This window comes from Lissotriton vulgaris, chromosome 12, assembly GCF_964263255.1.
Source record: "Lissotriton vulgaris chromosome 12, aLisVul1.2, whole genome shotgun sequence".
NCBI classification, from domain to species: Eukaryota; Metazoa; Chordata; class Amphibia; order Caudata; family Salamandridae; genus Lissotriton; species Lissotriton vulgaris.
The window spans coordinates 756,259,822-756,283,081 of record NC_141700.1 but is presented as its reverse complement, the minus strand read 5'-3'; the positions used below and the strand labels follow the sequence as shown (position 1 = coordinate 756,283,081).

General features: G+C 45.3%; 1 protein-coding gene across 2 annotated transcripts in view; it reads right to left on the bottom strand.

The window, feature by feature from the left end:
- TNFSF13 (TNF superfamily member 13) overlaps positions 1–23,260 on the bottom strand; it is a 129,660-nt gene that overhangs the window by 17,396 nt on the left and 89,004 nt on the right. For both annotated transcript variants that reach the window (XM_086946058.1, XM_086946057.1), the window contains exon 3: positions 3,628–3,675. In XM_086946058.1, coding sequence (XP_086802184.1) covers positions 3,628–3,675 — 48 coding nt within the window. The remainder of the gene's footprint in view (positions 1–3,627; positions 3,676–23,260) is intronic.

Genomic DNA, 23,260 nt, shown 5'->3' with positions numbered 1-23,260 from the left:
GCTTTGGGAAGCTGAGACGCTTAAGGAAATTCCTGCACCTATTGCCGGAGGAAAGCAGCAGGATCATAGTCCATGCTACTGTGCACTCTCAGCTGGGCTATGCAAACAGCCTGTACCTACGGCTGCCTTCTTACCTGATCAATAGACTTCAGATGGTACAAATGCGGCAGCAAGATAAATTTGACGGGTCCCGTTCTGTCTTCATATCGCCCCTCATATCAGACAATTTCATTGGCTCACTGTTGTCAAAAGGATAGACTTCACGTCCCTGACCCCGGCCTTTGGTGCTTTGCATGATAGAGGACCAAGATATCTCAGGCACAGGCTATGTCCATATTAGCAAAAACGCACACTGAGATCCAACTCTCAGCACCTGCTTTGTGTACCTCGTTATGCTAAGTCCCGAATGGGAGGCAGGTCCTTCACAGTGAGGACTGCCAGGCTGGGGAACTCCTTGTGGAGAAGCGTGGCTCAATGGTTAGAGCAGCAGACCCTGATGCAGAGGTCTGGCCCGGGACCAGGATTCAATTCCCGCCTCTGCGGGTCTTGGGCTCAATTTCCTCGGACCTGATTTCTCACCTCTGTGCCTATTCTAATCATGGGTCCCACGCTGCAACTCTGGGCAATAGCTTGCTTCATCTCCACAACGGCCCCAACAGCGCTGGGATGCCTGGCTTCACCTTGGGGATGCCCAGGAGTGGACATTTCACAGGGAAAAGCCAGGAAGGGTTACTTAGCAGTATGAGTACAAGTGCCAGGAGACCCGGTCCGGGTAGCTGTGCGCTATACAAGTACAGAACATTTACATTTACCCTCTCATATGTGCTTGATTGAATCAGAGCCCAAGCTCAGGAAGATCTTAAAGACCTGGCTTGTAAGTCAAGGCTAGCTGCTCTGTTGGACCTGATCCTCACCTGCATCTACCGCCAAGCGACGGGACACCTCTGTATGAGGTAGCTGTTGCTCTGTACAAATGCCACTATTATTATTATACTGCACCATAGTGGCTGACAATGGTCCATATTTACCTATGATGGTCTACAATTGCTAAAAAAAATTTAAAAAAACTCTATAATGGTATATAGTGATTTGTAATGGTGTATGATGATCTATGATAGTTTATGAGGGCTAACAATGACCTACAATTGCCTAGAAGGAGCTATGGTAATCTACATTAGTCCATGAGGATCTACACGGGCCTACAATGGTCTACAATGATCTATGATGATCTACAATAGTCTACCAGCACCTAAAATGGCCTACCATGATCTGTGATGGTGTACAGGAATCTGTAATGATGTGCAATAGTCTATGTATATCTACAGTGAAATCCGATGTTCTAAAATGACCTCTGATGATTTTTGATAGTCTACAACATGGGTACCCACAAACATTTTCCTGGGGTCTGCCACGTTTGGTCTTTGGCGTGACCGAGGCCTGCACTGATACCAGCAGGGGGTGTAAAGTCGATGTAGGGGAAGCAAAGCATGTATATTTAGTGGCTGAACTAATTTGTGCAATGTGAAACCAGAAAACCTGGGATAAATCCCGGCTTCTCCACTTGACCTAATTGTGTGACACTAGGCAATTGTTTTATTTCAATTTCCCTCCTTTTTCTTAATTATTACATATGAGAGGAACTCGAAATACATGACTTCAGGATGCGTTCTGTTCAAACCCATATCCTGTGGTTGGATGTACTCACTCATGGCATTGTTGTCATGGTGTGGGAGGGTATCATGAACGTTTCTAAATTGATGTTTGAAAACAAGCACCTTGAGAAAAATAGTTCTGAATGCCCTGCTATAATTTGATTTTCTAAGACCTTTTCCGCTCCCAGCCCAAAATCTGGGCGCTGTACTTGGCTGTTCTATTCAATGCTGTCCTTTGGGGAGCCAAGTTACCGGACACCTGGGCAGGAGCCGAGATTGTGCCAATCTTCAAGAAGGGCTGCCCCTTGGTGCCATCAAATTACCGGCCGATTAGTCTCCTGTATACTTCACAGAAGCTAATGGGCCGAGTCCTTCTGGACAGATTGCTGGGGTGGATGGAGGAGCAAATAATATTGACTACCCTACAGGCCGGCTTCGGAGCTGGAATCTCGACCCTGGACCAAATTTTTAGGTTGCAGGTCCTTTTTTGGAAGACAGCAAGAGTAGAGGGTGGCAGCCTCTACCTTGTCTTCGTAGACCTGCGGGCTGCCTTCAACCTTGTCCCCAGGGAAAGCCTATGGAGGGTACTGAAAGAACTAGACCTCCCGCCCTATCTGCTAGATGTCCTGATGCGCTTCCATGCAGGGAACTATGCCAAGGTGAGATGCGGGAAGAACGGGGAATTATCAGCCCGCTTCCCCGTGACCAGAGGCGTACGCCAGGGCTGTGCCCTGGCTCCGACGCTCTTTAGTCTCTATATAAATGGCCTGGTGGGTGAACTGGAAAGGGTCAGGGACAGTGATGCTCCTTGGTTGGCCACTGGCCGGGTACCTGCTCTGATGTTCGCAGACGACACCCTGTTGTTGTCTCGAACATCATCAGGTATCCAGAGGGTCCTGGATGGTTTTGTATCCTTTTGTGCTCTGAGGGGATTGGAGATAAACTTAGCAAAGACGAAGTTTATGATCTTTCATCCCTCAAAGCGAACTCGCCCTAACCCGGTATTAAATGGCGTCCCGCTCGAAAGGGTGAGAACCTTTGTATACTTGGGGGTCACCCTGACTGAAGATTTCGGTTGGGGCCCACAGGTATCCAAATCTACTTTGAGGTTGGCGCAGATCGAAGGGGGCATTGGCAAGTTCCATAAAACAACCCTGTTTAAGCCAGTTGCCCCAGCCCTTGAGATCTATGGGGCGCAAGCTAGACCAGCTGTGATGTATGGTGCAGAACTCTGGGGCCATAAGAGTACACCAAGCCTCCTCAAGGTGGAACAGGCCTTTATGCGGAACCTGATAGGCCTCCCCCAGAGCACCCTGCTCACACCCTTGAGACTAGATCTAGGCCTAGAGTCCGTCTCAGAACTGCTTGCCACCCGACCTCTCCTGTATTGGAGAAGGCTCTGGACAGTGCCTGAGCTCGAGGATTATAGAGTTGAATTCGCCGCAGTCTGGGGGCACCTAAAGACCAAGAATATCCCCTGGCTAGCCCATATCAAGGCCCTTGTATATCAAATTGGTATGCCCCAATACCATATAATGGTCAGCAGTGGTCTACCATACTCTGCAATTGCCTTTAATGGTCTATGATGGCCTACAGGAATCTATACTATATACAGTGCTTTGTGATATCCCATGGTCCCCATATCTAATTTCTATACACAGGGCTATCTGTTGAGATTTTTTAAGACAGTTCATATAAGTACAGTTCTGTGCTTCTAACAGGTAGACATGCAAAGAGAGACTCAGCAATCAGTATTGGAATGGCATTTTTTTATTTTTTTATTCAGTATTGGGGAGGAGAGAAGCACTGCCGGACTCAAGTAACCAGGAGATGAAGATACAGTACCAGGCTAAGTAACTATTGCAGAATAGAGATATGTCAAGGTTGTGCTATAGATATTTTCATGGTACACATCTAACATGGCTTTGTAGTGACAGAGTTCGCAACCTGTGCTAACCTTTTAAGTAGGACTTACCGTTGGAAGAGAGAGAGACAGGAACCAAATGGACGATGGACCGCTTCTCTGAAATGCAAAGACATCAAGCATGAAAGGTAGGTGAGTAAAACCCAAATTCATACGCAGTCGCATAAGTCAAACTGAAAATGCAGATGGCTGCCCCACTACTGCATGGTTCATACAGAATACCGGAAATCAGAAAAACCCGTCAGAGGTTAGCGATTTGCATCCACCCACTGTTGATCATCTCTTGCAAAGCCACTGGAATAATGTTTTCGCTCATATCCTCGATTCCACAATTTCAATTTCACTGTTCTTTATAATTACATTTTGTGTAGATAACCACATTAGTGGCAGATAATTCAATGTCATGTCTTGCATATACCACTGCTGTGGGCAGCTGTGGCCCGTGCAGGTAAGCGCGGTGAGGCCGGGTGGGGGGTTTTGACCGAGGATGACTAGGAAAAATGTAATAAATAATATATTTTCCCTCATCATCGTCTGTCAAAATGTCCCCACTCCTGGCCACCCGGCCCCACAACTCTTACCTGCACTGGCCGCGGCTGGCTGGCGATCCTGATTATCAAGTAGTAAATATTGCTATACTTAATATTATAGCCGAAATATTGAGGACAAAAAAATTAACAGGTAAGTATTATAGATTTTTTTATACCTAACTCCAAATATATATACCGTTATGATATGTATCTTTTTTGCTTATGGAAACATTTTATTGACTTTTTATAGGTTTGTAACAAACCATTTGCCTTGTAAGGTGAGAATAACCAAAGCAATCGCATTGTTAGTAACAAATACAGTTGAAGCAAGCCATACAAAGTTACCTCCCCACCCAGACCAACAAAACAGCTGGTGGTTAGACCGTCAGTCCATGATAGTCAAACCATTTCTTCCAAACTTTATTATATGTATGAGTGCATCCTCTAGCTTCATAAATTGTATCCTCCAGTTTACCACACCATTCCATCCCCTTAATCCATGTGTCCATGGAGAGAGTCACCAGGGCAGTCCAGTTGCGAGCAATGTTGCGCTTAGCAAGGAGCATGCCCAGACCCACCAAGGTCCTGCTCTCCGTAGGGCCACCCGTCTCATCAAAGATCCCGAGCAGAGCCAGCTTCGGGTCAGCATCAATGTTCATATCCACCACCGCAAATAACACGTTTAGGACAGGGGACCAGAAGCCTTGAATCACGGGGTACTGCCACACCAAATGAAACAAGACTCCTGAGGGGTTGATACACCTGCGACATGACGTGGAGTCCATCATCCCGCCCTCCACGGGTGGAGAGGGGTCATATACGCCTGATGGAGATATGTAAATTGGATGTAGCGTGGTCTGGCAGGGATAGCTAACATACGGTTGAATCATGCAGGCGTCCTGCCAATCCGCTTCGTCTAGGGGTCCTACTCTTCCTCCCATTCATCTTTCAGGTGAAGCAAAGTGGTGGTTGAGTGTATCACAAGGGATTTGTAAATCTGGGATATCCCACCCTTATCTAGAGAACCCAAAAGGATTTTGCTTTCTAGGAGGCTATATCCGGGGAGGTCCCAGAGTTTGTCACTATGGGCATGAAGGGTATGATATGTATCTTTAAGGTATGCAGATGATATTGCATTAGGAATACAACATCTATACTTTTCTGAATGCACTTACCTTTTGATATTTTGTACCTCAACACTTCGGCTATGATAATACGGCATCACTAGATCCCCTACTCGAAATTCCAGGCTACAACCCAATGTTATTATTGCTGCATGTGAAACTAAGAAGGATGGGCTGCATTGATATAACTGAGATTTCTGAGCGCTTTTAAGTACTTTATTTACGTCTGTGCTTCAGGTTTGTGTTAGATCTGTGTATATCAAACTAAGATGGAAGGACTCGAAGTCAGAGATAAAAATTGAGTACAGTGAAGGAGCGAACCTGTCACAATCTAATAGAACATTTCATTAATGGACCAATTATGCTGACAGTAGGAAACAAAGACCATACATACTTAAATGTATTTAAAACTGGATGAAAAGAAGGAATTAATCTTCCTCATGAAAATAATGTGTTACCTATTCATGCAAATTTGTTGACAACACAGGCTCGGAGATGAATTTATTTTGCAGAGTTATCAAATTAGCTGTTATTTCAAGGAGACACTTAGAGCAGGCTTAAAAGAATCACAAACAATTTTCATCTCTTTTTAAGGTCTAATGTCTTGAACATTTAGGCGTTTCCTAGTGAGACCAGCCGCGGCCGGCGCATGTAAGAGCGGTGGGGTTGGTTAAATATGCTGAAAGTGTACACATTTAACCAACAATGCATTGAGCCGCCTACTCCAAATACTCACTAAAATGGTACTTAACTTTCTATAAAGATAGTTTTGCCCAATGATGCAGGTCCAAAGTCTGCTCAAGCACACAATTTGCAAATGATTTCATCAAAGCCTCCTTGGGAAACCCCACACTCCCCCTGTAAACCTCTGCTGGAGGGAGATGTGGTCTGTTGACCCAACTGCAGAATGTGCTGGGAACCTGGATTCCAAACTTAACCACCCTGTGCCTAAAAATGTAAGTATGTGAAACACAATTGTGAAATGTCATTGTGTAATTCAAAGATGTAAATCCGCACTAGATGTACAAAACCTTGCATCATCTCCCAAACCCCCCCCCCCCCCCCATGATGTATAGTGCCCCATTGCGCTCTTAGCGAAATCTGTGTTTTATAAATACCAAACACAGGCACAATATAATACACACAATGTCTCACTTTGTGTGCCCATGTTTTCCTTCTGAAGCCCCGTACCTAAGTATCCCGTGCAGAGCTCATGGAATGCACGGACCCGGGGGCTTGTCATGCACCATTTGCAATATTTCCGAATATTCCATGAATTAAAAATGTATCAATATTTTAAAACAACTCAAATGCGAGGTGTGCTGTACAATCCGCGCACGCACACCTTGAGTTTATGCCCCGGCATGTGTTCTCTCTGAACAGCCCAGCCCCACCCCAAATAAAGTCCTACTCTGTTGAAATGCGGGGGAGGGCAAGAATTTCGGTTTCCCGCTCTTAGGTCCAGTTCTGGGATTTTTTTTGTAGGGAGGAGAAAGGAAATTAGATATAAATGACAGATAAAAAGTACAGTTGCAATTCCTACCAACAATAAAATTCCACCAGGTGCGTGGATGTGACCCATGACCCTTTGGAGAGGCTGCAACGTTCCACAGGCAATGCCAGGACCCGCTCACCTGGAAGAAGTTTCCAGAATGAGTCACCAGGTACCTTTTGTTTCTTAGCAAAGCCCGTGCTTTTGAAATGGTAAATCCGGCTCTGTTTGTTGAGCGCTGTTCATGTCTGTCCCATCCTGGAAAGTCCCAGTAAATAGTCTGTTTTAAAATCCGTTCTTTAAACGAGTGTGCCACCCACAGAAGCAGCTTGTAAAATTTGGCTCAGGCCTGCCATTGCAGAGCCTGTGTGCAGTCTGGGACAGCCATGTCGACTTGGCAAGTGCACAAACTTGCCAGTCCCTAAACCTTCCCTTTTCTACATGTTAGTCACCCCTAAGGTAGGCCCAAGGTACTCCCATGGGCAGGGTGCATTGTATGTGAAAGGTAGGACATGCCCTGGTGTGTGTGGCATGTCATGATAGTGAAATACTGCCAATTTCGTTTTTCACTATTGCAAGGCTATCTGTTCCCATAGGCCAGAACGGGGAGTTTGTTTATAAAATCTTATAAACCTAACTTACCCTGGGAACAAGATGGGAAAATAAAGTTTAATATGCCTGAACCCAGAATATTACGATGCATCTTTTAGTAAGGATGATTTTTACAGTCTGTGTTTGAAAATACCACTTTTAGAAAGTAGGTATTTTCTTACCTAACCACCAAGTGTGCCTCTGCTAGGTTTGTGTATTGCATGGCTAGCTTTTGGATAACAGGGTCTGGAGGAGGGCTGTGGCTCCAGAAGTCTGATGAGTGAGGGCTGGGCTGAATAGACCTGGGTTGTATTTGGAGGGGTGGGAGGAGTAGCATCTTCACCTGAATAGGGCTGTGCCTGCCTTCCACAATGACGGCTCCACCCCCTGTAACATGTCTGAAGCCAGGGCTCAAACTGACATAGGAGGTTGTTGTGCACCTGCAAAGTGCCCCACAGAACTGGTTTTGGCTGGGTACAGACACTCTCTGCCTTCATAGAAAAAAGGATTTTGGTGTATAAAAAGAGGGGCTCAGACCCCAGACTTTTAGATCACTTCTGGAAAATCAAGAGGAACCTTTGCCAAAGAGAAGTGCCGGAGAATCTGAGGAAGATTACTGCCCCTGTGCTGTTTGCTGTTGGCCCACAGTGGCTACTTGCGGCCAAGGAAAGGAGAAAAAAGGACTTTTCTGTTTGCTTTATCACCTGCTTGAAAAAAAGATCTCCAAGGGCTTGAAACTGAGCTTGCCTCCTGTTCTGAAGTCTCAGGGACACAAAGACTTCAACACCAGCTCCCCTGAATTTCCTTGTTGGGAATTCCAACCTGCAAAGAGGTGCCTGCTGCTGTTTAGGACCTCTAGAGACTGTTTGTAGCTGGGAGCTGGAAGATCAACGCAATGAGAAGAAGCGTGTCGCATCCGTGCCGATTCCCGTCGCATCGCCAAGCCACGGGGAAGAAGCGTGCCGCATCCGCACTGGGGTTCTGACACCTTGCCGAGCAACCAGGAAGAAGTGCGCCGCATACACACTGGGTCCCAACGCATCGCCGAGAAAACCGTCGCGGTACCTACCGTGAGGCTTCAGAAATTGACGCATCGTACCAGATCGTTGCATTGCATCAAGCCGCCATTTTTTCGCATCACACCGGATCGTCGCCATGCATCGAGGCGCCATCTTGTTGCATTGTAATTGTAACGCAGTAAAAAAAGACACATCCCTCCTCTCTGGTGAGGAAGAGACGCATCGCCTCCCCCAAAGCACGGAACTAACGTATCAACTTCCCTGCGACCCTTTTGTTTGTTTTGCATGACGCATCTAAGGTACTTTGTGGGAAAAGTGTTGCATTTACAACTTGCTTTGACCAGAACTATTTCTACTATTTAAGAGCCTTATTTTTTATACTGTATTGTGGATTTTTGTTGTTTGGTCTTGTTTTGGTTCAGATAAAGATTACTTATTTTTCTAAACTGGTGTGGTGTCCATTTGTAGTGTTTTCACATTATTTCTGTATGTGTTCACAAATGCTTTACGCACTGCCTCTGAGATAAGCCTGTCTGCTCGTGCCAAGCTACCAAGGGGGTGAGCAGCGGGTTATTTTATGAGTGTAGCCCCCCTTACCCTGACCAGAAGCAAGGGCCCCTACTTGAACAAAGTGACCTACCTCTGCCAACTAGAGACCCCCATTTCTAACACCTACAGATACAACTTGTGGCCATTCGGGGACAGATGGGTGGGCAGAGAAGGAAAAGGACTTGGTAATTTCCTTCTTTCCCAGAGAAGACAAGGACAGTGTCCACTTCTGCTCTGCTGCTGGCACCTGTCCCCCCTCTTTATTCCTCTTATTCCCTCCCTTTCTGTCTCGCTCCTCCTCACTTACTGAAAACCGTGACTTCAAGAAGTGGGTCTCAACCTCTCTTTCCTCTTTTCTTTTATTTGTTCCCCTGTGAAAAGGATTCAGAAAAGAAAAACACTTTTGCTGGAAATGTCGTCTTTTTTCGACATTTTCCTACTCCAAAGTGCAGCCTCTGGAATAAAAGGTTCAAAATATGGAAAATAAATAAATAACTAAATAAAGCAAGACAGAGTGGTCACAAAGGGGCCAGATTGATTTTGTTCACTCCGAAACACACCAGTGTCACTTGACGGAGTTCACCAGTGAAGTGCTACTTTTGTTTTCTACTCTTTCTTTCTACAGCATTGTTTTACCCGGGTGGGGAAGTGCACCAATCCTGGAGGTAATGAAATGCTTAATTGATGAGTGGATTGGAAAACAACATTTGTACTGCTGCTCTTTGTTCATGGATGTGGTCTTTTTAAACCATACTGCTTATGTTTTGTAAGGATATAAGCAATGGACATTGAAGAGGGTCCCTTCCTGCACTTCACTTTTCAGGCAAAAACCCTCATGGATTTTTGATTGAGTGTAAAAGCATCAAAGTAACCATGTTGTTCCTCCTTACAATTTCCCATGCTTTACTTAATCTTGCATTCCCTATATGTGTTTGCTTTTTCTAAGATGTTACTTTTTTTTTAGGCAGTATATTGCTCTTGTCTTGTGTGTAATTTCAATCCAGTCGCATCCAGGTGTTTATAGGGGGGCAAAATTGAGTGTAGTTGAAGGCAGTACGATTTTCTTTCAGTGGGGCAGTATGGTGTTCAGTGGGGGAGAGGATGTGGCACTATAGTCAGAGCTGCCAAATTTGGAACTAGGGAACCAGGTTCAGCCTTCATGACCTGTCCACCAGACCACTCTCCTGAGGGAGCCCATTCCTGTGTTAGACCTTGGAAGCCCTGGTTTCTTAGCACTAGAAGATAGAACCTAGCAGTGGCAAGTGCGGGTTAACCTTGAAGGCCTGTCCACCACAATCGATACTGAAGTTCACCTCCAGTCCTGCAGTCAGACCTATGAAGCAGCTCACCCAACAGTGACAGTGACTCTGTCACTGAGGTCACAGGACCCTTGAGAAGAGTCAGCTCTAGGGCATTGCCACCGGTGTGACTGCACCGGGCGCTGACTTTGGGTGTGGGCGTCAGCAACAATAAAAATGTCATGATAATTTCCTGAAAAGAACATATACCATGCAGATCACAAAGTGTACATTATGTAAATAGGTCAGTGGGTTACTGCTTTTGTCAGAGAGATACTTTAGTTCCTTGCAGTTTTTAAGATAAAATCCTAATGTAAAACAGTGAGCTAAAACTGTCATCTAAGAGCTGCATGCAAACTGCAAGGTATAAATTAGAGCATTTGTGTTTTTCCCCCCAGTCTTTGACTATCCTAATGTTAGAAAAATTGCTAATTTGGATAGAAATCAATTCTGATTATTAAAGAGAACCCCCAACCATGGTATTATGTCTTAAATTATGAGTTTGTGTTCCTCCAGATCAATCACTATTAAACTATACTGCCTACTAGTATGGTTGTCATGTGACTCCTACACCTTGTAGTCCTTTGTGTTATGTATCGTTTCCTATAAAGTGATTTACAAATGTATAATTGATTGTCTCTGTGTAATGTGCAAGATGTAAGGTGCTCTGACACCCTACACTGGTATGAGTGGCGCTGTAAATCAAATTAAATGCATATTAGAGAGAGTGTGGTTATGGACACTTGAGGGGCACTGTTAAAGGGTAGTAGTGAGGGAATTTAATTTCATTTATTTATTTATAACATTTTTTAAGCGCTGCTTTTACCCGTAGGTGTCCTGGCGCTATGTGAAATCTGCCCAAGGCTCAAAGCCGAAGTGAAATTAGTCTGTAAACAGCCTGGTTTTTAAAGCTTTGCGAAAATCCAATAGGCTGGTCAATCCTCCTAGGTGTAATGGAAGATTATTCCAAGCCTTCGCTGCATTCACTTCAAAGCTTCTTCCATCCCAATAAGCCTTTTTTGCAAAAGGCACATAGACCTGCTTAGCAGCAGATGAGTGCAGTGATCTAGTAGGAGTATACCAAAATAGCCGCTCTTTTAAGTAAGCTGACCCTGTTCCATGAACCGCCTTGTGAGCCAGACACAAGGCTTTAAACTGGGTACGCTTCCTAACTGGCAGCCAATGAAGCCGCTGTATCTCCTTAGAGATTGATGCACATTTAGGGATACCTGACACCAACCTAACAGCAGCATTCTGCATGGGTTTCCAACCTATTTGTTATTCCTTCCTGGATATTAAAATAAAGGCTATTACAGTAATCCAGCCTAGACATAGTAGGTGCTGTGACGACTGTTTGGTGGCACTTTATAGGTAAGAGCGGCAGAATTTTCTTACAAGACCTGAGAGCAAAGGACATAGGAGAAGAAACTGAATTCACTTGGTCTCTAAAACTAAGCTTCTGGCCCACACACACTCCTAAATTTTTACCTTCTTGTTGGGTGGGAGGAGAGAACCCAAGGTGTCTGACCACCATTCAGGGGTCCAAAAATTTGTATTGTTGCCAAAACACACCACCTCCGTCTTACAGGAGTTCAATTTAAGACAGTTTTGGGCCATCCAAATCCCTACGGCATTCATACAGACGTTAAAACGAATCGCAGTGCCCCGCCACGCCTCTGTTTGTAATGAGACCACGATTTGTGTGTCGTCCACGTAGGAGGCTAAACTAAACCCAAATGACTGAATAAGGGGCGCCAAAGAGGACACATATACATTAAATAGTGTCGGGCTTAGTGAGGACCCTTGCGGCACCCCACAAGGTAATGAAAAAGACTCGGACGAGAATTCCCCCAAAGACACTGACTGACTCCGATTTGAGAGAAAAGATTTCAAAAGTCTCCATGCAGAGCCCTGAACTCCGATCTCCAGCAGTCGGTCCATCAACAAGTCGTGATGGACCGTATCAAATGCTGCCAAGAGTGTGGCGGAGGTGGTCATTGGGGGGCAGCAATAATCATTGTTGCACATGGCAGCACCAGCGCTAAAGCCGGCCCTGCCCTGTCCTTAAGGCCAGTCCACCTCACCCATTGGTATCTCCATTGACCTTGTTTCAGCAGTAGTAGCTACAACTCACCAGGGATGGACAAGGCAGGATTTGCACGCACATCAAACTAAGTTTGCAAACTTCACTGTCTCTCTGCTTCATGCACAAGCACCTTTAAATGTGCTGCCTGTTTTGGGGCTGCTGGAATTGTACAGCAAAGGAGGACAAAATGACATCACAGTGTTGACTAAATTATGCAGCAAAAAAAAGGTTGTAGCATAATGTAGTATATTTTCTGATACTTTAATTTGACATTTTCACACATGCTAATAGTCTGTAAAGATTTTGCCTTATTAGTACCAGTGTAACATACAAATGCAGCAGTGAGGGAAATCAGTCAACCTTTGAAAAGGGCTGTTCACTTCGCAGCAACACAAGTCTTCTTTTTTAGTAACTTTTGATCCGTTTGAGCTACAAACAATTTATTAGTTAAAATTGTCAGATTATGCAGCAGATGTTGTATTATGTGGCAAATATAGCAGAGCTATAATTATATAGAAAACATTTGAAAACTAGAATATTTAGCAATTCATGTTTGAACTGCTCCTGTGGAAAAAAGGAGAAGTGCTGATTACAGAAATTCCATGGCTCGGAGACAAATGGCTTGTGCTTCCACTTTTTAGAGTACTTGGGTCATTCTGTGATTGGAAACATATCCCACTTTGTGAATGTATTTTAATGCCAATAACTCATATTAAACCATAGCCCCTTCCAGGCTCATGACGAGCTGGGCTCGTCATGGTGTAGCCTCCTCGCACACTGATGACGAGCCCAGCTCGTCATACATGATGGACTTTTGAAAAATCCAGCACAGGAGGAAAATATCGCTAGCAGCGATGGAGTTAAATAATCATATGTATCCATCCATTGGTGAATAAATTAACATAAGCTGTAACAGGTCAGTGAAATGGCAAACAGATACTAAAAAGTGGAATGTTTGTGCCTTCTGGCCACACCTCTGACTCCGCCCACTGATCCCATCTTTGGCTTCGGGTTATTCCCGCCCTCTGATTCTCCGCCCACAGTTCCCCTACTTTTTTTCCCCACTTCGACCACTGTAGAGAACAGGACAGGAGCAGGACCATGCATGCCTTTCTCTAGAGACGCCACAAGTACTACGCCTCAAGCACCAATCACAACGCCCCTTGTAAATGACAGAGTGGCTACCAAACATTATATGTTCAGGCTCATGATGCCCTCCCCCCGCTGTAGCCGGCGCAGTGCACGGGGAGGTTGGGGGCAGGGCACCGTCTCACACACCTGGAAAGGGATCCTCCTTAGATTGCCAGTGCTATGTTTGTGAGTGGGGCGTCGTGAACCCTTCCCACCCTTTATCGGCTTCAGCCGGGGTGGGCTCTTCATGGGCCTCTTCTGTCTGCAGCTCAGCAGACTAAAACTGATAAATACCCCTATGAAGGAATACAGCGTCCATAGCAGAGTAAGCAGGGGCAAGAAAGAAAGAACCATCAGGGAAAAATGGAAGGAATATTGAATGGAAGAAGGAAGGGTAAACGGATCTATGGATGAGTGGGTGAACAAGTGGATGGCTGAATAAGTGGGTAGATGGATGAGTGAACGGATAGGTAGATGGACAGTTAAAAGGTTGTGTGAGTAAAGGGATGGATGAGTGAATAAAACGACGAGCCTATGAATGGCAGTGTGGATAGACTAATGGATGGATTAATGGATTGATGGGTGGATGGTAGAGAGGATGAATATATGATGGTTGGATGGCTGAATGGATGGATGACAGAGTGGATGGATGACAGGGTGGATGGATGAATGGATTGATTATGGGTGGATGGCAGAGTGGATCAATATATGATGGATGGTTAGCTGGCTGAATGGATGTATGACAGTGGGTGGATGAGTGGATGAATGGCAGGGTGGATGGATGAATGGATGGAGTATGGGTGGATGGCAGAGTGGATACATACATGATGGATGGATGGTTAAATGACTAAATGGATGGATGACAGCTTGGATGGATGAGTGGATGAACGGCAGAGTGGAGGGATGAATGGATGGATTATGGGTGGATGGCTTGCAGAGTGGATGGATGGATGGATGGATGGCAGACTGGATGGATGGATGAATGGCAAAGTGGGTGGATAATTGGATGGCAAAGTGGATAGATGGATAGCGGAGGGGATGGATGGATGGATAGATTGAGAGTGGATGGATGAGGACTTGGATGAATGGATCGCTAGATGGATTGATGGCAGAGTGGTTGGATGGATGGCAGAATGGAAGGATGGATGGACCCGATCAATTGATGGCAGAGTGAATGGATGGATGAATGACAGATTTGATGGATGGATGGAATAGGGAAATACTAAATGATGGTTGAAATAATTAATGGGTGACAGAATGTATAGGTGAAATAGGGGATATCAGCGGGTAGATAGAAGGGTGAAAGAACAAGCATTGAAAATGCAATAGGTCTCACTTTGATTAAGTTAAAGCCATTTGCTTTGCTAATGGTAGTGTATAGCATAGCAAATGGCTTTAACTTAATGAAAGGCAAGACCTATTGCATTTTTAATGCTTGTTGTAGATTTGTTCTTATTGTAGGTCACTGATAAATCCAAATACCGGAGACTGTGACAATCCGATGCACTTTGAATACAGCATATGTTTTACCATTTATCTTTTTTTATCCTTTCTGCTTTGTCACTGATGATGTGTAAACTTGTATGGCACGAATGCCAAAATAAAGTTGTTAAATGGAAATGGACTCAAGAAAGTAGACATTGCACGTGTGAGATGTAGGAGGGCCGACCCTCGAGGACCACTCATCTGGCTGATAATCCACCACGTTTCCCTACAGGCTCCACATTCATGTTCTCAGTGGCGAATCAGTGAAATACTGAGATAACTCAGCGAGTTAATGCACAAGCCGTCATGTATATGTGTAACCTGAAGAGGGCGGAGCCTTTCATCCTTTCACAGACCATAACATCAGTGCCTCTGAGCTCAAAGAGTTACATTTGTGATTCAAAGCACATGAATAACAGTTTAACCACTTCGATGCTGATGACGAGCTCAGCTCGTCATCAGGCTTACCAGCCGTGTGCTGATGACGAGCTGAGCTGGTCATGTAACGCGGTAATTTAAAAAATGCCGCACACAGCGGGAAAAGCCGCCGCATCGATGCGGTTAAGGATGGTATATGAAATAGCTTCTTTGATAATATGATAGGCACTTGTGCAGTTTTCAATATTTTGGTAATTTCAGCTACCCAAATCACAGCGCAGGTTAGATGTGACACCTTGAATAAGTGCACGTGGGGGTGCCTTGAGCTGAGTATGGCTTTGTTTCCTTGAGACCAATGCCCTCGCTTCTGTCGTAATTCATGTGCTGAAAAGCCAGGAAAAGGGATGGGGGGGGCGTGGGGAGTGAAAAGATCTGGGATGAGATCCGAGCGTGGAATCCGGGGGCGAGAAGCAGGAATTAGCAGTTTAGTTTTAGCACAATTCAATTTTAGCTCATCAGCGTCCTTTACTCTGAAAAGACCTGCCAGCGGTGAAGCATCCATCACTTTTACTGGTGACACGAAGATAAATCTGGGAGTCAGTCACAGATGCTGCGATTGACTGCGTGTGATCCATAAATGGCTTTAAATCAGTGCTACAAATTGGTGAGACCTAAAAACGAAGTCCCCTTGAGGAGCCTTTAGTGATAAGGTGAGATGAAGGCGAGGGGGGACTCAAAAAGTAGACTGATGGTGTGAGATGTAGGCAGTCCGACCCTCGAAGACCACTCACCAGCTTGAGAAACCAACATAACTTACTGGCCAGCACTTAAAAAATTTTTTATTGAATTACTTGTCAGCTTTTTAACTGTGGTCACGTCTCACATTTCTCATGTTTTTAAAAAAATGCTCATTTAATGTATTGTGTTTTATGATGGTTTGCCATCCTTTTACGATTTTTTAACCCCTTCGCTGCGGGGGGAAGGGGCCGCGCGCAGCGCCCGCATGCTGGTGACGAGCTCAGCTCGTCATGGAGTACAGCGGAGCTGTCCTCATGACGAGCTCAGCTCGTCACAGCCGCACCCGTTTTTGGAACGTTCAGCACAGCGGGGAAATTAGCCCTGCGTGCGAACGTTCCAACGGCCGTGACAAGCTGAGCTCGTCAGCAGCACCCATGAGGTTAACGAATCAATAAGAGTATACTTGACTTGACTTGACAGCTTGAGAATCCAACATGTTTCTCTACAGCATGGGTAGTCGCAAACATTTTCTGAGGGGCCAAAAAGTTGGTCCGGGATGTGACCGAGGGCTGCACTTATGCCTGCAGTGCCAGTCGAGGAGAGGGGTTTGGCGCAAGGCACAAGTCCTATAAGAAGCCTGCGGACCCCATGACACATGCGGAAGCGTAGTCACCATCAGAGAGAGACTGTTATAGTCAATGGCAGGCAAATCTATTGTATACCTTGGGTTCTCTGCAACACGAACGAGAGGGAGCAGGCTATTCAATCAATATAAAATAAATGTACAACTCAAATCCGACAATGTGGCGGACCTTCTCATGGTAGTTACTAAAGATGTGGCGCTAGCGAAGCCAGTGATGAAATCGATCAGAAAAGGAGATGCACATAAACATACAGAGATTTAGGAGTAGCGAAGCGTTGTTACAGTCCTTGCAGTACAACGTTATGTGTTCAACGTGAGTTTCACTTTGTGCTTCTCCCATGTACTTCAAGATTTAAAAGAGGCATGCATTAGTTCCCAAGAAACAACTACTAACATTGTAAAATAACATACTCCCTATGGTAACTCAGCACATTTTAGGTCAACCGTCAATTCCTACTTTAAGACTACTGATATCTGTAGAAAGTGCCCCTTTTTGACATGGTCTCCCCCACTTTTCACCTGGTATCTGATCCTATCCAGGTCCCCAGTGCCAGATCTCTTTCCCTTTAACTGTGCAATTGTCCCCCAATTGATAATACCTTTAGTACCCCTTGTAAGTCCCTGGTACCTAGGGCAAGGAGGCTAAAGAGGGTCTCTACGGGCTGCACCATGCATTGTGCCACCTTAAGGGACCCCCTCAGCCCCAACATGTAAACTTCCATTGCAGGTTGCATGTCTTGGTGCAGAGAAAATTGAAGAGATAGCATGGCACTGTGTGCCATGCCTGCAGACACAGCAAGCGGTATAGGTAAGCCACCCCTACAGCAGGCCTTGCAGTCCTGAGGCAGGGTGCACTATACTACATGTGTGGTCTTATCTGCCTGAGCAGATTTACCCCTGTGATTTCTAAGTCGATTCTTAGATATCACAAGTGAACAGGGGAGGCCATTTTGAGTACATGTGCTGGACACTGGTGGTTACGAGTTCCCCAGCGATATGATGGCTTCACTGAAACTAGAAATGTTTGGTATTAAAAATCTCGTATTAAAAAAACAACCCTTATTCCAGTGATGGATGTATTAATACAAGCACCCACAGGGCATCTTAGAGGTGTTCCCTGAAAACCTACTAACTAGTAGAAACCATGCCTGCTCCGGGTGGAGGTGTTATCACTTCCTCCAAACAGGATGGCTTAGAGCCTGATTAGGCGTTCAGCCATCCATCGGATGGCTGAACCCATGGTGGCGGTCCCTGGACCGCCAGTCTGTCGGTCCACCGGCCGCATTACAAGTACGGGGGTGGGGCAGCCACAGAACCACTGCAACTGCCAGGGATCATAGACTCGCTGCGGTGGCGTGGCGGTCAGAGACTGCGGCATCGCCCAGCATGGTAGGAGTTTTCTCACCGGCACAGTTTTCATGGTGCTGAGGCCACCATAAAAACTGTGGCGGTGAGGAAATAAAGGGGGCCCTGCAGGGCCCCCTGTTGCCTCAGGGCCATGGGGTGCCTGCAGGGGGCAACATGTTGTGCCCCCCTCCTAAGTGCAGTCACTCCCTTTCCTGCATGGCATGGACTTTACAATCCATGCCATGCAGGAATGGGCGATGTCGCTCCCATTAAGGTGCCTTTTTAATAGGCACTTCCATGGAAATGCCAAAGGACCGCTCGCCAAACCATGATATTACTCGTAATCTAGCAGGGGACCGGCGGTCGAGTTTTGTGGTCTTGGATCGGTGCGCTGGTGTGGCGGCCTGCTCCAAGACCGCCAAACTCGTAATCAGGCCCTTAGTGATCAGCATATCAGACACAGGAGCCTTCAAAGGGAGGCCTCCGTCGCCTTTGATATGCGACCCAAGGCTTCCCCAGACAGGGGAAATGCCGACCCCTGCCCGGGCCCATTTGGCACCAGGACAGGCGGGAAAATTAGCTAGTCAGGAGGTGTGTTTCCCTCTCAGGCTACTCCCACCCCTAAGGTGGGCTACCTGATGTGGATATGACTTTTTTAATTCTACCATCTTAGTTTTGGCGGAATTAGGCTCTCTGGGTTAGGGTTGTACCCACACGCCACAGGAAGTAGTCATAGAGAGAGTGAAAACAGCCTAAAACCAAGTAGCTCATTGGCTACTTTCTGTCACGTTCCATAACACCCCTAAATTGAGTATTTAGGTAGCACCACTGACTGATTGAAAGGAGGACTAAAAGGTAAGGTCGAGCTTGGGTCCCCTCCTAACTCCAAGAACGAATCTAAGTGATTCATCTTCACCACTTTTGATCAGTGTTCCCGAAATTATAGCATGGAGTATATCACAGGTTTTTGCTAAACTCCACACTTTTGTATGTCCATGTTCACTCTCTCGCGCAGACAATCCTTTCATCCTTCATGACCTACGCAGATGATACACAAATTTTCTTCCATTTTACCAACTCTTCATTTAGTTTAGGCCTTAATTTCCAAAAAAGCTTCTTAGCCGTTGTTACCTGGATGAATAACAACTTTCTGAAAATCAACACAGATGACAGAAATCCTCTTCCTAGTAAAGCAAACCTGTTCTTGGTCATAAGATTGGTAGAAGGTGGAACTGGGCACTCCTCCTTCTTTAGTAACCTCACCACGAAACCTAGGATTCTGGCTAGATCAAACTATTTCATTAACTATGACTCCTTCAAAAAATGGATCCTTTTTCACCTTTAGTACCCAGGCGATTTGTAGTCCAATCGCTTGTTTTTTCAAGTTTGGACGTCTATAGTTCTATCTTCGTGGTAGTTCCCTTCAAGCTTCTTTATTGATTCCAACATATCCAAAAGATGGTGTTTTGTCTTATCTTTGATCTTTCTTGTAATTCTGCTATTTCTTCCTTCACTGCCTTGCTCCACTGGTTATGTACCTCTAGTTGCATCAACTTCAGCACTCTATGCATGTCTCATTGCGCTTTGCACAACACCGGACCTCTCTACCAATGTGATAAGTTGACTTCTACAGGCCGAAGAGAGCCCTGTAATCAGCCTCTCGCCATCAACTTGAAATTCCATGGTTCTGTTGTCAAAGAATGGGAGGGCGGTCTTTCTCTTACATGGCACTTGCACATACATATTGGAATTCTCTACCATCAAATCTTCGCCTGATTTTCTGCTACTTGACCTTCTGGAAAGCATTCAAAACCTGGCTTTTTGCTCTTTTTCGAGTTTTATATTGCGCGAACTAGACCCGAGACATCGGGTATCAGATCGCTTTACATGCGCACCAGTTTTGGTACAGGTGGACAGATTCATTTTTGTTAGGCACTGGGAGATTAAGTGATTTGCCCAGAATTACAGGATGTTGAGCGTCGTTGCCGAGACTCGAACCCGGTTCCCCAGCTTCGAGGTTGACCGCTCTAGCTGTAAGTCTAAATCCTCTCCCCAAAGAGCTTGGTTTTCATTTGTATTTCTCAGCAAGATCAACGAGAAGGTGGAAGACCCATAGATCTAGGCTGAGCAGTACTCATACCTCTAAGAAGAGGAGAAGTAGCCATGGGTTTAGGATGAGAAGAAGTAGCCATGGGTTTAGGATGAGAAGCAGGACCTACAAGTCAAGGATGTGATGGAGGATGAGTGGACCTAGAATGCGAAGGATGACCCATAACTCTAGGATGAGATGGAAGACCCATGGGTCAAGAATCAGGATTACTCATAAGTCTAGGAAGAGAAAGAAGAGCTGTAGGTCCAGAATGTGAAGGAAACACATAGCTCAAGGATGAAAACACTCAGAACAAAGATGAGAAGGAGGAACTGTAGATTTAGAAAGTGAAGTAGCACACATACATCTAGGAAGTGAAGGAGGATGAATAGGTCTAGGATGATGATGAAGACATTAGATCTAGGAAGTGAAGGAGGACACAAATATATATACATATACATATATCTGTATATAAGATTGGCAGGTTCAGGAAATGTATAAAAGGGGCAGATAATTCAAAGAAGAGCAGGTAAAGCAGGAGGACTAGAATGTGAATAAGAAAAGGGAGGTCTAGGAAGTTAAGAAGAACAATAGTGACAGGTGTGTAAAGAGATTTTGGGGAATCTCCATTCAGTAATACTCAACATTGATGCAAATGATTCAGAGTGGTACCTCAGGGCTCCCGCACACATTCAGTGCTCCGTTGAGCTAGCCAGGTTTGTACTTTACAAGCTCGTGTGCATTTGTATGAACTAGTGCACCCGAAAGCTGATGTAAACGATGTTTGGGGTACAGTTCCCCGGCTCGTCTAGTTTTGCAAGGCGATGATGTCAGCTGGATCGACCTGTCACATTAAAGTTGTCTTTTACACACCTCATGAGTGCCTGTTGTTTCTTGTGTTGTCTTGTCCTTTTTGCATTTTTGTCAAAGGGCCCATCTAGTGTCTGATGTCACAAAAGGTTTTAAAACCCAACCAGATGTCATCAAAGGAACATTCCAGGACACTCACCGTTGGTGCCTGTTGATGATGTAAGATTGGGAAAGCTTTTCACTTATCACTAGATCTGTCCTTTAAAGAGATTTGCTTGCTCAGCTCAGGCGTCTTTGAAATGCATCTTTGGAAGCTGTCTGTCATTTTTAGTAATTCCTGTTTTTTAGCTGAAATACCGCAGAACCGCCCACAAACATTCCAGCCTTCAGTGGTTTTCAAAGTGAGGGCAGGGTCTATTTCCAAAATCTAATTTATGGTGAAGCTCTTTAACTCTGCTCAGCTGAAAGTGGAAGAGGGACATTTTTTCTCGGTTAAAATTCCACAGAAAAAAATAAACATTTTTCACTAGGCACCGGCCAGAAGTTTATTTTCAGTAGTGCTCGCCCCATCCCGTCTCTCTTTACACATGACAGTCCAATTTTTGGGAACTGACTTGTCAAACTTATTATTGTATGTTTTCTTACATTCAATGCTCGATGCACCTTTTCTTTAGTCGAGACCATCCTCATTTTAGTCACAGAACTGATTTTTGTTGTCTTCTCTGTCCCTCTGAATACTCCATTTTGCGCTGTACATTTCATGCACAAGAATATACCGACCCTGTTTTTGTCTCTTTGGGCCAGATGTACGACCAGTTTTTGCGGGCAAAAACGGTAAATCTGCCCGTTTGCGGCAACAAAATTGGTCTGCCCCATGTAGAAATCCTATTTTGCCAGTCGGTAACCTATTATCCGTCAGTAGCATAGGATGCCATGGGCCCGGGTGCAAGCAAGGAAAGGACTCCTTTAACTTCTGCTTTTGATGTAGCAAAATACAGCAATTGCCATGGTTCAATGGGCTCCTCAGGGCTCTGGGCCTCGGTGCCACTCCACCTGCTGCACCAGTGGCGGCAACGCCCCCGCATACCGTACTCCGTTGGAGAAAATAACTGGGCGACTTAGCCATTCTGAGCCCGAGATGTCACCAGTCCCTTAACAGGCAAATCAAGTACTGAAGGGAATTGTTTTCAGAGATTTTTGGATTGTCAACCACAGCATATTTTGATTTGTTTGAAGAGCCGGGCAGATTGTCCCAAAACAATGTTCGAGAATAAACATCAGACCATGGTACACAAAGCCGAGCAATAGACAACCATGCCCCCTAGAGCAAGAAAACAAGAGGCAATGCCCTTCAGCACACGCATCCATGCACATAATGCTGCAGACAGATCCTAGCCGGCCACCGTCCAACCTAACTGTAAGGTTCTATTCCATAACTGAAGATGACCCAAAAATCCCCCTTTAAAGTAATTTTACAGTTCATACAGGCAACACAACCAAGATGTAGTCCATCCTTGAAAACCACTGCAACTGACAACAAATAGTTCGCTCCGTAACATTCCACTGTGCACTTATGACCTACCAACAATTCACAACAATTCACCCAGGCACAACAAGACAAAAAAAGGTACACTCATGTCAAAGCATTTGAATACAGCAATAGGAATGTGTAAAATGTATCAGAGCTATACAAATGACACAAAATAACATAAACACAAATGCAGAAAGAACTGCAAGCGAGATGCACAAACTGAAACAACCGAGCTCGGGTTGACTAGTACATTTTTTAGTCCTTCATCCACCAGTCGGTATACACCTGTTACAACGCAACTTTTACAACTACCTACTGTTACAACGCAACTTTTACAACGCATACCATTACAACGCATTGCGCTGGGGGGCGCTCTAGGATAGGGAATAAGTATAATTTACTATCCAACACCTTCCCTAGTGTCCACGGGGACTGGAGTTAGAATAGTAAATTATACTTACCACTATCCAGCACCTCAAAGCGCTATGCGTTGTAATGGTATGCGTTGTAATGGTCGCGTTGTAATAGTAGGTAGTTGTAATGGTATGCGTTGTAACATGGTACATCCCCACCAGCCCTACTGCCTGCTCTTCTCTTATCCTCCAAAGTGTGCATCCTTCCCTCACCAGCATCATCCAGACATTTCACGAAGTCTCTTTCACCGGCACCTTCTCTAACCTATCCCGCTCTGCACATTTGGCCAACCTGGACATACTCCACACATCACCAGACTCAACTGTCGCCACATTAATCCTGCACCCCTAATCTTCTCGGGACCTAAAGACTTGGACTAGCTTTCCTTTCCAAACCCTGCATCTTTGACATAAACCCACTGTCCTACCT